This window comes from Gymnoscopelus microlampas (genome assembly GCF_963454915.1).
Source record: "Gymnoscopelus microlampas genome assembly, chromosome: 16".
Lineage (NCBI taxonomy): Eukaryota > Metazoa > Chordata > Actinopteri > Myctophiformes > Myctophidae > Gymnoscopelus > Gymnoscopelus microlampas.
The window spans coordinates 22,303,588-22,321,096 of NC_139953.1; the positions used below are offsets into that span (position 1 = coordinate 22,303,588).

Genomic DNA, 17,509 nt, shown 5'->3' on the forward strand with positions numbered 1-17,509 from the left:
AAGGCTACTGGCTCATAGGGAACCAGTATATCTAAAATCTAACGAGGGGCCTGTCCTTGCAGGCTGGCTTTAAAATCTTAAAATCAATCCTGAAACTTACAGGTAACCAGTGGAGAGCAGCTAAGATAGGTGTGATTTGGTTGCATTTCTAAGAATTACTTAGCTTTCAGCAGCTGAATTCTGTTTTTTTAAGTTAGAGTATAGGGAATTACAATAGTCTAAACATGGTGAAATAAAAGCATGAATTTCCTTTTCAAGGTCTGCAAATGACAGGAAAAATCTAGTTCTGACTACAGTATATTACTCAGCTCGAAGTCTTTGAACAACACTTGTTACTTGAGCATTGAAGGAGATGTCAGAATCAAAAATCAAAGCCAGTTTATGGGCCGCATACTTAACATTGGTGGATAAGCACTTGTGCACTTACTGTGACATTATTCTGATGTGTACTGTGCTACTAACCTTATTACCAATCCAGCATAAGCATTTAACAAAATCCAATGACGCAAACTGAGCTGAGTGGAGGGATTTTGTGTTTGTTGCTGCTAGCAAATTAGATTTTGTTGCTGCTGGTAAGTTTTGCGCAGTGGCTAAGGGCTAATTTATACTTTGTTGCAAAAAAAAAAAACACATTTAGGAAAATATGATGTATTTGTAACCTAAAGTTTGTCAAGCGACACTTGGAAGGGATTAGCCATATTGAATACATTTGCCATAATGCTTTCCCATCCATACTTTTGCCAATCCATAGAAGAAGGAATATACTATATACTTTAGTTTTTCTTTTTTGTCCAGAGCATTTCATATGTTCTGATGAAGAGCTTTTGATACAGCATGTTCTGATGAAGAGTGTTTATGTTCTGATGAACATGTATCTAAGTTTGAGCTTGCCACTAGCAGAGAGCATTTTAAAATGAGATGATAGATGGACCTTTTTCTCCCGTGGTTCTTTATCTTAATAGAATTTAAGCGGTATACTGGGAACAGGTGAACCTGTCAGCCAAGGGCCATCCACTCTTTGCTCCTGACATTGCATCGACTTAAGCAATGGCTTTAGTTTTTTAGAGTAATGGCCCATACCATAAGCCTGCTTCTCTGAACATCTGTTTTTCATTTTGTCCCAGAAACATTAGAGAAAGGATGGACACACACATAGAGTCACACGCACGCACTCATACATACATATGCACGCACACACGCACATATGTGACCCTCTGACTGGCCCTGTGCAAGTAGAAAACGCCTAACCCTAAGGTGATGGAGGGGGATGGGTAGGACTTACATTTGACGGATTGATTAAACTGATAAAGGGCTGCACATCTGGTCCTGGTCTGCGTTTCCCTGCTGGAGCGAGAACCTACTCGGGGGCTTTAACAGCAAGCAGAGGAAATATGTGCTCTTTGGCCATTTCTGTGAACAAGACTGTTGTGTATCTGTAACAATGCGTCATTACTGTGTCTAATCTGGTCATTCTGTCCTTGGGAGTTTAGTCAGCACAGGGAGTGAGGTTCTCTGCACAGTCCAAGCCAAGGTGCCTGTTTAATCTTTAATGCTTAAGTCCACAGTGTAAACACTTCTACCATACTGAGAGAGAAACTCAGACACATAAAGGTAGGTGGACATCATGTAACCAATAGCACTCTGTTGGATAGATTTGAGTCGTTCATGTCCCACTGTGTGCACGCGATGTCAGCCATTACAGTCATGCACATTTAAGGGATAGTTCACCCCATAAATGACTTTTTTTCTATAGATTTCTATCGATTAGTCAACCCATATTTTTTTTTGTCGCATTCCTAAGTCAATACTTTGATGACTGGCAGCGGTTCCGGTAGGGTTGTGTCTCCTACCGGAACCACTGGTCATCAAATTATTGGCTTAGGAATGAGACAAAAACAAAAAAATATCCATGAATTCAAGTCTCCATTGGATGACTAATCGTTTTTTTCTTTTTTGGGGTGAACTATACCTTTTAAGGACAGCTGTTTTTGTTGTAAGTAAAATGGCATTTCAGGCATTTTTCTAATGGACCTGATTACATGCCCATTGAGCGCAGGACTGAAACCCATACCCAGACTGGGTATTTGTTTGGAGGGGTGGGGAGCGGGTGGAGGCAGCAGAGATTTGGTTACTTTCTAGGTTTGGGGAGGAAGCGTTGCGGTTGTGTTTTGTGAGACCCTTCCTGTGTGGGTTTCCTGTGATTCTGGCGGGGGGACTCATATCGGGACAGACCAGGCCTCTGCAGTCCATGAGAATTTTCCATCAAGCCTAGACCCCCTGTGCCCTTGTTGCTCGTGTGTGTATTACTGTATATCATCGCTCTCTGGCAGAAACCTTGTATCTCTATATTATTATTATTATTATTTTATTTTTTTGTGAATTAATGCCGTTCTTTGTCATACAAGAGTGTTGTGCAAAAGTTGCGAAAAATAGCAGATCAAGCTCACAACGCTTCGCATTGCTACAGTACGTATTGTGAGCTTGTAGCAATGCGATCGGCTAAAAAGGTAAGTAAGTGGTTACGTTGGTCGGTGGATTTTATACATATTTAACCAATGAAAATGATTAACAAGAGCTTGAAGTTGTGGCTAAATAATTAGTACATTAGATCCATTGGAACACAGGTTCATTTTTCCATTTTGGGCATACAAGGTTTCTGCCCGACAGTGACATTATGCACACACAGCAATGCGTATTGGGACTGTGTGTGTGTGTGTGTGTGTGTGTGTGTGTGTGTTGGCACAGCAGGACTCGCATGCATACGTGTTGTTTCAGATGGGGCAGCCAGGGTCTGCAGGAGATACAGTATAGGAGGAAAATGGATAGCACTTGATCCTGCTCCATGCGTACGTGTCTGTGGAGCAGGCTGCATTGATTCTGTGTGTTTTTGAAGCATCCTGACAACATGGAGTTCCACAGAAGTGATCACATACGGACGGTGCATCCTGCCTATGGGGCTGGCCATACAGTAGCTGCATGGTTGGAGATGCAGCTTGTTGGTTTGAATCCAGGAATGAAAATGGCAGGGAAAGTGAATCAGTAATACTCTTTCCCATGCCCAATGGCCAGGCCAACATCAAGGTGCTCTTGAACATGCCACTTAATCCGTTGTCAATCCTATAGAAAGGTGTTTTCAGTGCTCATGACCCAAGACAGGGACCTGAGGTCTTTCTAGCACCCAACAGGTAGCCTCCCCATTACTCCAAAAGGAACTGTTGAGCAGTGTAAAATACATTGTTCATGCTGGCTTACTTGCAGATGAGAAGATGCACATTTACAGTATGTGATGAAACGGAGGATGCATGCTGAACAAAATACTCTCTAGCTCTCCATGTTTCTGAACACTGTCTACAAAGTCATAGGGCCTTTTACGGTGGCTGTTAAAATTAGCGGACAGGACAGTGTATTTCTCTGGGCTGATATTAGGGTCTCGGTTGGGTTTGCACTCACCAGTGTTCTGTTGGGTGGCCTGTGTATGTTGTATATCATAGCCTGAGGGAGACACATTGACATGAATGCACTCACTGTATGAGTAATGTCTTCAACTTGGCAGTAACAATGACAGACCAGTCTTGGCTCTGAGTTTTTTCCACGAATGTGTCAATAACTGTTGAGTGATGCGCTACACCCCTGTGTGTGTGTGTGTGTGTGTGTGTGTGTGTGTGTGTGTGTGTGTGTGTGTGTGTGTGTGCGTGTGCGTGTGCGTGTGCATGCATGTATGCGCATACACACACACACACACACACATACAGTAGAAGTCATACATTCCAATGATGTCACATGTTTTGCAGGCCAGGAAGGACAGTTAGAATTGTGGTTAGGAACCAATCCATAAAATGTACATCAAACTTCTCCAAACTCTAGGCCTAACATGTTGACGTTATTCAAATTTACTGACTAGTGCACACAGTAGCATTGGTAAATTTCATATTTTGCCAAGTGATGGGCTATCTGGGTGGTGCAGGGGTACAGTTCCTGCCCACCACCATGGAGACTGGGGTTCGATTAATCTGCAGTGTGTCCAGCTTGGCCAGGCTACGAAGCTGAGCCTCACATCATGCCCTCCTGGTGCAACCCCTCAATGTCAGGTGAAAAGAAGCGGCTGGTGACCGCAAAATGACTATCACAGGTTCTATTGCAATTTGTAGGTATATTGGGCCTTAAATGTAAAAAGAAAAAAGTATTTGGCCCCTCATTTCTTTTGCAAAGAAACACACTCGCACGCACACACACACACACACACAGCGAGAGAGAGGGGTGTTTCTGTCCGTATGTCCGCGGATGTTTTACACACATCGTCTCGCATATAATATAAGCCTTGTCTGCTGCTCGGCGCACTGCGTGTGCGCGAGTTGCGCTGGTCTATGACGTAATATGCGTCACGGTACAGTAGTACGCAACTGCGCATGCGCGCCAGCTACTGATCAAACTAATGTTTTAACACAACTGTTAATTCCGAGCACTATGCGATGTCTGATACATTGCTTGACTGGTGCTACTACCAGGGACATTGCATTTAATTTGTGAAATAAAATTTTGTGTTTTTACCAACCAATTAGTGTAAAAAGTAGAGATGACAGACTCAGAGAGAGTGAAGGGATGACATTATTCTCACCTTTTTTTTCTTTTTTCTTTTAAACCTTTGTCACCCTCAGTTCATCATAACGCTCTTTTCCTCTTTTGATTTCCTCCAAATGGAAAAGACACCAGTTTTTTTTTTTTTTTTTTACATTTTTATGTCCTTTTCCATCAGCCTGAGTTGATTCATGTAGAGCTTTGGAAAGAGTGATAAATGAAAAGTTCAGAGGTCGCAACTGGCACATGGAAATTCACCTTTTATTTGACGCAAGCTCACATTCCATGGGGACAGACAAAAGGGCAACAGTATTTATTGGATATCCAAAGGATGTTTTTCATATGGTTTCCTCATGTTGCAACACTCTTTCTCTCTTTCTCTCGACCTTTAGCTCTCCCTTATTCCCCTTCTACATGACCCCCTTTTCTCTCTATAACTGTCCTTGTTCTGTGCCTTTTTAAATGGTTTCAACAGGGAAAAGACAAAGACAATGGGCAATGTTTGTCACTGCCTCGTTAAAGAGCTGATTTACTAGTCATAGGAGAGGCTATGTGAGGCTATGTGTGTACGCCTCACCCTTCTTTTACACAATTGCTTAAAAAATAATGCAAGGACTTCCCATTCCTTCCCTACTTCCTCCCAGTCTCAAATTATTCGTACAGTTTAACAATGGGTAAATTCAGCATTCCTAGGCTTTTTTACGTTACCATTTTCATCTTCTAAAGAAATGTTCCTTAAACACTCATCCTGGTGGTATCTCTCTAAACTTCTTGGCTTGCTTGGGCAGCTAGACACACATTCCCAATGTCTTTGAACAAGGTTGACGTCCAGTACTAACACTGGCAAACCTTTCTGAGTACTCAGAGAAAGCCAGTTCCTCCAGATAGGCCTTATCCAAACTTTGTACCCACATTTTTTAAATGTTTCATTTATTTATTACATTTACATTTAATGTAGAGACAATTTTTGAAAAACATGTTAACACAACCAAACATGCATTTTCTCAGAGTACCCTGGTTTTAATAAGAATAATGTGAGCTTTTGTTCTCAGTTCACTCCCAATATACTGTATGTTATGCATGCATATACAGTAATTGAGCCATTATGTTTGTTATGTATTACACATAAAAATAGCTAAATTAAAAGATGACCTCTAATGTAACAGCATATGCTGTTACATTAGAGGTCTTGGACTGAAGTTTGTTAACCACTTTCAACCTGGTGTCCCAATTTTGGGTATGTCATAGTTGAACATAAAAAAGTATAATATAGAAAAAATATACATGCCAGTGAAAGATTATATCAAAAATAACTTCTGTTTAATTGAAAAAGTTGCACAGTATGACTTCAATGTCGTATCTGTACAATCTGTGCCTACATATAAGAGAACTGGAACTTGAAGAAATCTTGTAGTGTGTGTCCAGCCATTGGGAAGGTAATCCAAATCAGCAGGGGCAGGATGCTTGGCGACCAGTCAAACTGGCATGCCACTCAAGTACCTCTTAACTTGTACCAACTGTTTAGACAAATACGTCGCCAGCCAAAAGTGCATCCACTTGCAGAATACTTATTTTGGCTGAATGACTGAAAGATGTTGAAACTGCAGAATGTGAGTTTGTATGAAAGAGACTGCTTAGGCCATGTTTATTCTTGGCTGGGTGGGTCGCTGTGGGTTAAAGTGTTGGTTTCAAAACCCTCCTGTATGTTTGTGTGCCCTTCTAATTGTTGTAGGGTACGCCGGTGTTTGTCCATGCCGGGCCCTTCGCCAACATCGCCCATGGCAACTCTTCGGTGCTGGCAGACAAGCTGGCTTTGAAGCTGGTCGGACAGGACGGCTTTGTCGGTAAGAGGCCCACTGTTCATGCTTGTAGGGGGGCAGTGGTGGAAGTACATTTATTCAAGTACTGTACTTTGAGGTTCTTTTACTCATGTCCCTTTTTCAACACTTTATATTTCTACTCCCCTACACCTCTCAGCAAGTATTGTACTTTTTACTCCACTACAATTTTTGGGAAACCTTAGTTACAAGTTACTTTGTAGATTTTGATTGTTATTACAAAAATCCACTTAAGCCCTATTTTATACTTTGTCTTTTTGAAAATAGCCAATCTACAAGCTCACAATGTGTCACGTTGTGAGCTTTAGTAGTGTTACTTTGGTACTTTAAGTATATTTCGATGCCAATACTTTTATTCAAGTAAAATTGTTAATTTAGGCCTTTTACTTGTAACAGCTACTTCTACTTCAAAACAATCGCACCACTTCAACCGCTGGGCACAGGCCAAAGCACACAGTAAAATCCTGAGTGTTCATTTAACACAGAGCGTATGAGTCCAATTCTAAACTCTCAGCGATAAATTGACACTCAGGATTTTGCTCTGCACGTGCACACAACATGCGTTTGGAAAAGACAACCAGATGTACCTGCCAACTGTAGAGTCTGGGAGAACCAGATGGAGACACACACACACACACACACACACACACACACACACACACACACACACACACACACACACACACACACACACACACACACACACACACACACACACACACACACACACACACACACACACACCACTAGCCCTGTGGAATTCATTGCCCAAGTTTCCTTAACAGTCAGAGTTTAGACCATGCCTTACAACTTACTCCAGCAATGAACTTTGGCCCACTTCCCTACTCCCAGAACCTTTGGCCTACATTCACCTTAGCACTGGTCCTGGCTCTCCTCTGCCCAGGTCCTGGGGATGTCAAACCTGCAGATTAGCCTCCCCGGGTCATGCGGAACCTTCTAGGAACAGGAGGAAAGATTGCGCTAAAAAGTGACAGTGAGAGGAAGGAAACAGATTGATCATCTTAAGAGCCTCTGGAATGCTTTAGAGTAAAACAAGCTAATCCCATCAATGTCAATGCATACGCCCGTCCATCTTTATCTGTCTATCTATCCCGCTGCCGTCTGCTCTCTCTTCATTCACTTTGACTGCAGAAGAATCTTTGGTATGTGTGTGTGTTTGGGGTTTTTCTTGGAAGTGGGGCTGTCCTTTATTATGGCATTTTCAGGTGTGTTTGTAGTACCTACACATCTAACATTTTGGCCTGTGTTTGCTAATATGTTTTTATGGGTGTGTGTGTGTGTGTGTGTGTGTGTGTGTGTGTGTGTGTGTGTGTGTGTGTGTGTGTGTGTGTGTGTGTGTGTGTGTGTGTGTGTGTGTGTGTGTGTGTGTGTGTGTGTGTGTGTGTGTGTGTGTGTGTGTGTGTATATACGCTGTGTAATAGGTGTATATACACACATGTATGTGTGTGTATGTCTTTGGATACAAGCATTGTAAGAAAATGATATGTGAAAAAAGGAACAGTTAACTTATTTGTGGGGAGACACCACATAAACACAACCCTTTTCATTGCAGAGCTGGGGAAACATGTTGGCAGCATGCACTGAGAATTAAGTTTCACAACACTGGAGTGTGTGTGTGTGTGTGTGTGTGTGTGTGTGTGTGTGTGCGCGCCCTCCCACCCACTTTTGAAATTCCCCCTCTCATCTCTCCTTCCATCTGTCTGTCCTGGACCCTCCTTCGCCTGTCTGTGTTTGTTACCCGACTCTCAGCTATGTCAGGAACTCCCCCCCCACCTCCTCTATGCAGCTGGCATGCCTGACAGTACCCGCCCCCCCCCCAGTACACACACACACACACACACACACACACACACACACACACACACACACACACACACACACACACACACACACACACACACACACACACACACACACACGCCTCTTCACCTTCACCACACACCAACTTCCACTGTGCTCCTACAAGCCTCTCCTTTTAGTTCCTTTTACTGGAACATTGGTCGTACTGGATCGCTGCTAAAAGAAATAAAGCCTCAGTGTTTGACTCTTTTCTAATTTGATCATTGTCAGTAAGTGTAAAGGGTCATTCAGAGCCCTGCGTTTTTTTCGTTCTAAGGCTCAAATGTATGCTCTGTCGTACGCCGGTGTCGCATGTGAGTGTTGCGTGGTGAAAATAGCAGACTTATAACTTAAGCTTGCAATGTGTTGTGAATGTGAGCTTGTATGTGGGCTATTTTCGGCACGCAACATCGGCTTAAGATGAAGTATAAATCGGGCATAAAAAGATTTTGTCTCGTCGCCAATCTTTGGTCAGAACAAGGCTTAAAAGTATAATCCTATGCGTTCTCTGCATGATTGATGGAGCTGTGATAAGATAGCAGGTGAAAGATCAAGATAACAATTCCATAGTTCTTTCTGTTAATATATATATATATAGTTCAGCTTGGCTTGCGGTCTCCCTTTGTGTTGATCTCCTGTGGCCATAGGCACTCCTGATTAACTCTGCATCTATGAACATCCAACATCTATATTCACAGCGCCCCATTTCATTGTGCCATAATATGAACGTGGGGGTCTTTCAAGCCACTTTAGAATCTGAGTCTGCAGTTGGAGAATGCTGCTTTTGGAGGAGGGGTGGGGCTTGTCCCAACCATGCATTAGAAATGCATTCCACATGCCAGATGTAAGAGATTCCTCTATCCTTAACAGTCTGGACTGGAGGAGGCTCAGAGTCCCCTTGGATGTACAGGTTTTGTACGTTGTGGTTTCCCACACTGCAGAACCTTCGCCTCACAGCTGAGAAACACATTTGGCTGCTTAGAGGAATGGACACTTAAAGTCTTTAAACACCAGAGGAGTGACGAATAAACAATATGAAAATCGACCAGCGAGTATTTCGCTTCAAAAATATTCATATAGTTGATGTAGGGCTGGGAAATATGGACCAAATCAAATATACAATATTGCCTTCACAGTGAAAAATTACTTTGTTCTGTATAAAGGTTACGTTGCTTTATCGCTGCGTAATATTCACATTCTGTGTATATTTACTACATAAACAGTTTGAAAATAATATATATTTTCAGGCAAATTAATCTAGTTATTAAATGTTAAATTAGTAACACCCACCCCCCTGATGGATGACAGTAAATATGGGAATAATGCCTTCCATCCTCCAACATTTGACCTCAACTTTTACCTGGTCATTCAGTTGAGGTAAAGCATGTTTTTTAATGTGGCATCAAAGAGAATAAAAACCTAGATTCCAGACTTGCCCAGACTGCAAAGTGCCATGATGGTACAGAGACGTAAAGCAACGTTGACCCGTTCTACTTTCCAGTCTTGTGTGTGTGTGGTTGTTTGTGCATGCATATTTCTAGTACTTCTGACTGCTAGTAACCCCGCATGACAGAGCTCTGTGTTCTCTCCAAAAAGCCGACCAAACTATTCACAACAACGCATGCCTCCTCATACCTCCTGTCCCTCTGGCTCTGGACAGACTTTGAGGTCACCGTGCAGAACTGGAACCTCACACGCTTGTTTCCTTACAACATCCTCTGGATTCATGTCACTCTTGGTGTCACTTGGCAGTACAGTTGTACACCCTGGTTTCTATTCACTGACTACCTTCACAGGGATCCAAACATACACTCCAGTTAACGCTACACTTCAGTCTTGGGCTGAGCAATATATCTACGGCATTAATGTAGTTTTTCCTGGTTTTAATCACTTAAACCCTATTTTATAGTTTTTGAAAATTGGTATTTGGTTACAAATATTGTGATATTTGATTTTGTCCATATTTCCCACCCCTACTCCAGTCTACTTTCTGTGGCAAACCACAAGTCTGTCTAAATTCTTGGGTGCATACCACAGGATTGATTTGTTACTCATGTCAAGTCACAAGTCAACATGCTCTGATATAGAGTGTAGTATCAGTATCAGTAATATACCCAGAAGTAGTTACACTCTTCTAACTCTTGTCTTTTTCTTCCTGAAAATTTCTTATGTCCTGTAATTGGCCATCCTTCTCTCCATTTTTCTCCCTCTGGATCTCGCTCTCATTCTATCACAGCTTAATTTTCTTCTCTTCTTGGATCTCGACATAATAAGTAGCATATTTCTGGGTGAAAACCTTGTATCTCCTTCTTTTTTTTGTATAAATCAATGCTATTGGTCGCCCTTTACGTCTGTCAAGGGTGACCAATATTTAACCAATGATAAGTATTAGACCATGTGACTAAATCTCATAACTACATTAGTTCCTTTGGAACACAGTTTTTATTTTTCATTTCCTGAAAAGTCACGTTTTTTGGACTTGCTAATTTCTGCCTGACAGTGATGTAATTTGCTAACACAGCATTGTGTTTCCTCATGGAAATTCGCTCCTTTTCCCACAAAACAGTTACCGCATAGTAAGTACTTTAACATCTGTCATCCATATTCACTGTAGCCAGCAATGAGTTACTCCACTTTACCAAACAACAGAGGAGGCTAATCTCTTGTGGTCAAACTCAATATTGCCTGTTTATAGAAATTGGTTTAAGGATGAGAACATAGTCATCCAATATTATCAGTCAGATTTTTCAGATTCCAATCCGAATGGCTACCACTGGCTTCCAAAGTTTGTGAGCCCTGGGTAGGCAACCCGGCCTGGCGGAGACCTTTCTAGTTGTTTATTTGACTCAGTAACAATAATACAGAGACAATTCCCTTTTTCTGATAATCTGAGAAAGTTTATACATTTAATTTATTTTAGAGAACAAGAGCCAGAAGAGCAATCTCCTCTTTAAGGGATCAATACTCACGACTCCTATAACCAAGTTTGAGAATGAAGCAATATTACACAAGAAGGTGTGCTTTACCGTGATTATTGGCACGAAAGTGATGCGGTTAGGAGTGAGGTGGAGAACTCGTTCTGCAAGCATCACTGAAGTGCCAATAATACTGGTAAAGCCACCCTCAAGTGTATAATCATTTAAAATTGTCATCGGTTAAAAGTTTGAGGGAACCTCGTTAACAGTGGTGCACATACTGGCTGCAATGCACGCTTATAGAAAAAATTACTTGGAGCAGTCAGAAGTGAGTTGGGTTATTAAAACAGGCACACACACACACGCACACGCACACGCACACGCACACGCACACACACACACACCCCTTTGACAGGAATGCCACCTTTGCCCAGTGGAAACGGTAACTTCCTCTGGGCTGCTACGGAAGGTCAGCCAGGAAGCTCAGAAAGACTAGGGCACGCTGGGAAGTGAAGGTGCAGGTTGGGCTCAGTGCCTGGAGCTCTTCTGGTGCTCCTAGTGGAATACAGCAGAGCAGTCCATAGATCTTAGAAGGACCTATACAGAGCTATTCATTAGAGCATGCTTGGAGCCTAGCCAATAGGTCCACTCCAGGTATAATGCTGATCATATCAATGATATTATATCAGGCACCCCGTTCTGTTGAAACACTTTACTTAGGTCCAGAGGTGACATTGGGAAAGACAGTATGATGTATGATGTAAGCTTTGTGACTTTCTGCAGATGTCTGACTTGATGAGACTGTGTGTGTGTGTGTGTGTGTGTGTGTGTGGGGGGGGGGGGGGGGGGCGTGAGTATGGGCAAATGTAATACTGCTCTTGACATTGCCTTTAAGTTCAAATGAGGCCATGATGATGCTGTACTTAAAGAGTTGATAGTAGTAAGGCATATACCTGTACATCAACTACCTATGACATTAACACAAGTTAGTTGACAGACTATTAACCTCTTTGTTGGCTCAGCCTCTCATTCCCATCCCTCTGTCCAGGGTTCCCACACATTACAGGAATGTTTGGATTGGTACAGTATGCTAAATCCTTGCCAATTTCTGTGTGCGCGCACGCATGTGAAATGTTTGAGAATTTAACATAACATGGCATTTGTAAGGAGCTAAACTGCTTAAAATTGGTTGAAAATTCAGCTAGTTATGATTATCTTAATTGTGGACATGCACTAGGAAGCGCAGCTAACTCGACCAATCTGGCGGCACATTGATGCATGGCTCCGATGAACAGCAGCAGTCAATGTGGTATCTACGTATATCTATGGTTTCTGCAAGCATGAAGTTAACTTTACACGAGATGTCCATTTATCCATATATTCATACCTAAATGATACACGCCCACAATTAACATATTTAGACCTGAGGCCGATTCTAAAAACGCCTTCTAAATCCTGACCTAAGACCTAAATTTGTATTCCAAAATGTAAAAAAAAAAAATCACACCCAGTGTGAAGTGGGCGGTGTGGTCACAGTGGTCATCACAGACCCATGACTCACTTAAAAAAAAACATAAATGTGTTTTTTTTAAGTGCATAGTCCTATTTATAGGACTATGCACATGTGTCATGTGTCTCGCTAGCCAATCACAGTGCTGAATAGAGTCAGCCAATAGAGTCAGCCAATCACAGTGCAGCTAGTGGTCATCACAGTGATGGAAGCTCACTTAAAGAAAAGTATAGATTTGCATTGAATGTGTAGGGGTTAGGGGTGTACAATGGGTGGCCAATCGCAGTGCAGGGTTAGGGGGGTACAATGGGTGGCCAATCACAGTGCAGCAAATGTCCCAACCGCACATATAGGGGCGGTTACACCTCCCAAAAATATGTTGCTATTCAGTATAGCAACAACTAATGTGACACAGATACTGTCCCGGATTGAAAGGTATAACGACGTAAAGGAGTAACAGGTCTAAATGGGTTAATGTTATTACCAGCTATGAAAAGACCATTGATTGACAGTCAGTCATACACTATTAGTAGTTGGGGTGTTTGTCACTGTATATTTGACCATTTCCCTATGTTGAGTAAGAGCCCCTCTTTGTTTGTCTGTCACAGTAACTGAAGCCGGTTTTGGGGCAGACATCGGGATGGAGAAGTTCTTCGACATCAAGTGCCGGGCTTCAGGCCTGAGGCCTAACGTGGTAGTGCTGGTTGCTACGGTCCGAGCACTGAAGATGCATGGCGGTGGACCTAATGTAAGTAGTTAACGCCCACTTGACTGTCTGTATGTTGTATGCTAGCAACTGCTTGCTCTCACAACCAACCACACATACGCATACTCTTTCTGTCGGAAAAAATAGGAATAGTGAAAATTACAGATCTACAAGCTCAAGCTTTCATCGGCTATTTTCACTATAGGTACACGCGTCCATTGTACAATGAGCTATAATACAGATGTATGTGGTTAATCAGACTAATCAATTTAGTCGATTATTAAAACATATATTAATTTTGTTTTATGTTAATTTGTTGATATGTAAGAAAATGTGAAAACAAATCGCTTCTCGATTATTTGACTATAAGTGGGTCTAAATATCGGTTCCAATACATTTTCGGTTAATTGCCCAGCCCTAGTTGAAAGAGGGCATCCAAGGACAAGACTATTTGATAGTTCTCGCCAATGGTGTAGTCCAATCTGTAAGCAAAGAGTTGTGTGCATTCCTCTCAAGTAAATGTTTATGATCTATCTTGAGTGGCCCACCTCCTGGAATTCTCATACTAGTTACCTAGAAGTCTATAGTATTAGTTTGTTATTCCTCTTGGTGAAAGTAATTACATTAATTATCATAATGACTCATGCAGACATGATCAAACACACACATAAAAGAAAATGTTAATCTAGCCCATTCCAATTGCCAACAAATTATTATATCTTTAGGTGGGAATCAAAAATTACACCCCTGATGTGATATGATTATTATTGTGTGTAATCAAGTTTGTTTGTTTTTCTAGGTCTCCGCAGGTGCACCTCTTCCCAAGGAGTACATAGATGAGGTAAGACAGACATATTTTTGGGTGTATATACTGTACACACACGAACACATGCGCGTACACACACACACACACACACACACACACACACACACACACACACACACACACACACACACACACACACACACACACACATACACACACACATTATGATGCAAACGAGACTGGAAGATAAACATGAGTATTTATTGGGTTGTGGTGAGTCAGTGGAGTTAGCTGGAGTAGCTTGGAGATCTAGTAGGGGTCTGGATCATTATGATGATGAGCGAGACATAATTGATTTAGACTGAAAGGTCAAGATGACTTAACACTTAAGTCTTAAGTCATAATGCAGCGATTTACACTAATTTGCTCATGCAAACCACAGACGATAAAATTATTTCTTGTCACATGCACCCACAAATATAAAGTCATGTTTGTTGGAGTGTCTTGTATGTTGTGGACTATGGTAATTGCAGCCATACATCACTGAACCCATAGGTGGCAACACAGTGCCCTTTTGGTTCCAATGGGTGCTTGGTGCCGTACCTTTTATAGATGTGGACAACAGCTCAGGTCTGAACAGCTTTTGAGTGACTAAAAGCTCTCTCTATACAGTGTGTTACTATCATAGTTTTAACCTACAGCCAAAGAATGTATGTGGCAGGGACCAGTAAGCTTTGATTTCTGCTTCCATTCCGCACATTTAATGCATTTGGGTAGGCGTTGTGTTAAGAGAGTTTCTGTCAGTACTCTGCACTGCCTCAGGCTCCCAGCTGTGTTCACATTTTCCTCTGATAGCCACATATATACGTATACAGTACATAAATACAACGCCCACTAACGTGGTTAAGAGCAATTATTTGATTAACAGGCCAAACAGAATCCTTGCATGTGGTTTCCGGTTGTGTAGGCCCTAAACGAGCGGAGGTGGGACTCTAAGTGTGTGTGTGTGTGTGTGTGTGTGTGTGTGTGTGTGTGTGTGTGTGTGTGTGTGTGTGTGTGTGTGTTTTTGAATGTGTGCACGTTTGTGTGGGTGTGTGCGTGGCTGCGTACGTCTGGGCGCACGTTCATATCTGGCTTGAATCACTGGTCTCTCAGGCAGGTTCAGCTGAGCAAATAATGAATCAGGCTAAGTTAATTGTAAGGCCTGTAACAAGAACCAGAGATTCTAGCAGGAACAGAGCCAGCGAATACAGACTGATGGACCCTGCGTGGCTTTAATGCCTCTGTGATTTGTGCTGCACACACACACACAAAACGATATTGGATTATTTTCAATGTGTTAGGCCTCATCGCATGTCTGTGTCATTTGACAAAAATATGTAATTTTTGTAGTGCAATACAGTTGTTCTATTAGTATATTCTATTATTATAAAGTATATTAGTATACTAACCTTTAAAACTTCTCTACCTTGCCTGTTATTGTCAGACGTAGTGTGTATGCTGTTATTATGCCAGGGCGAAAACCGACATAATACTGTATGCACATAATATGTAATAAGAAAATAATAAATAGATGAGTCTTACAACACTACAACACTGATGATACGTCCCAGGTGCATCCATGTGATGTTTTCTGTTTAGTTAGTGATTCTATTTAGTACCACTATTTAGTACCACAGTCTTACTGTATGAAACTATACCATGATACAATCTACCAAGATATCAAGTAATATCAAGATGCTACACTAAAGAACATTGCAAGATACTGGCTAATAACCAGGCATGGAAGCAACATTTAGAATTGTGCCTTAACAGACTAATGGCATAATCTAATAAGCTTTTTTATTATGAATTGCTGTAATTGTACTTCTTAAAATATTTTTGTATAATAGCTACCAGCTTAGCTATACGAACTGGCTGCTGTATTTCAATGGCATGATATTTATTACTTCCTAATACTATAAGACTTCATAATCAGGGGCTTGAGTAGATACATAGGATGAGCAATGGGGATTGTCTTAGGTAGTATTATTAATGTCAGACTCTGCATCTCATCTCTCAAATGGCTGTTTCTTTATTCGCTCTGGGTTGCAACTATCATAGAAGATGGGAATGGGAACACAGGCACTTAGGTGTTCTAAAAAAACACCTAACTCTAACCCAATTACAACCGTCTTGGACTACTTCTGATTCTCTCTCTGTCTCGCTGCACACTCACACAAACACATACTGAGTCCAAAATGCAACATTATTATGGGTAATATCCTTCTTGGGCAGCTGAGGTGACTAGACGGCTATATTCCTCTTGATGAGGTGATTTATACCGTCTGGGTTTCATATTAAATACAGCAGCAGTCGTGCACTCTTGAACTTCCATCTGTGGTGACTCACGTGCGTCTGCTGTGTGTTTCATTCAGAACCTGAGCCTCGTGGCCGGTGGATGCCATAGCAATCTGAAGAAGCAGATCCAGATAGCGCACCTGTTTGGTGTTCCGGTGGTGGTCGCCCTCAACGTGTTCAAGTAAGACGCCAAACTTATGAATAACTTCCAGAGAGATGGGCGAGGGAAGCCGGGCGGGGTGGGAGATGTTTGTCGTTGCACATAATACAGGCTGGGGCAGCACCTGTCTGCAGAGAGTGTTGGGTGGGAGGAGTGGGACGGAGGTGCTCTATCCTGTGTGTAGGGTACAACAGCAGTGACAACACAGAAATGTGTGTGGGGAGGAATTCATTGGCATAACCACTAAATTGGGTGAAAAAGGGTTACAAATAATTGGCAATTCCAAAAATATATATATATATTTATTTTTTTCAAAACTCTTTAGAAATAATAATGAAAAGAATTATTCTAGGAAATGCAAATCTTTTTTACTCATGACCCAGTCATGACCCATTAAAATGGGTCCGCAACCAAAAAATTGGTCCCGACCCATAGTTTGAGAAACACTGCGCTAATCCAAATAGCACCTTCATGTCAACTGGCTTATCAACCTGCCACCTCCTAATATAACAGTTGCCATGTTGACTCCACAGGACAGACACCCAGGCAGAGATTGACCTCGTGTGTCAGATCGCCAAGGAGTCCGGGGCGTCTGATGCTGTGCCATGCCACCACTGGGCGCTGGGCGGACGAGGTTCAGTGAAGCTGGCGCAAGCTGTGAAGGAGGCTAGCAGCAGACCCAGTGACTTCCAGTTCCTGTACGGCCTAGAGGTGAGAGCACAGTCATTTCATAATGCATTGTGGTGAGCATGTGGCTATTTTTGGCCCCAGTCATCAAGGTATATGGAGTAAGTGGTTAAGTGTGTAATGGGACTATCCTATATTGAAATTGGCTAATG

The 17,509-nt window shown here is 42.0% G+C and overlaps 1 protein-coding gene across 2 annotated transcripts in view; it reads left to right on the plus strand.

The window, feature by feature from the left end:
* Positions 1–17,509, plus strand: part of mthfd1l (methylenetetrahydrofolate dehydrogenase (NADP+ dependent) 1 like) — a 54,918-nt gene that overhangs the window by 20,241 nt on the left and 17,168 nt on the right. For both annotated transcript variants that reach the window (XM_084083402.1, XM_084083403.1), the window contains exons 20-24: positions 6,308–6,419; positions 13,307–13,446; positions 14,204–14,245; positions 16,588–16,691; positions 17,204–17,381. In XM_084083402.1, the coding sequence (XP_083939528.1) occupies positions 6,308–6,419; positions 13,307–13,446; positions 14,204–14,245; positions 16,588–16,691; positions 17,204–17,381 (576 nt within the window). The remainder of the gene's footprint in view (positions 1–6,307; positions 6,420–13,306; positions 13,447–14,203; positions 14,246–16,587; positions 16,692–17,203; positions 17,382–17,509) is intronic.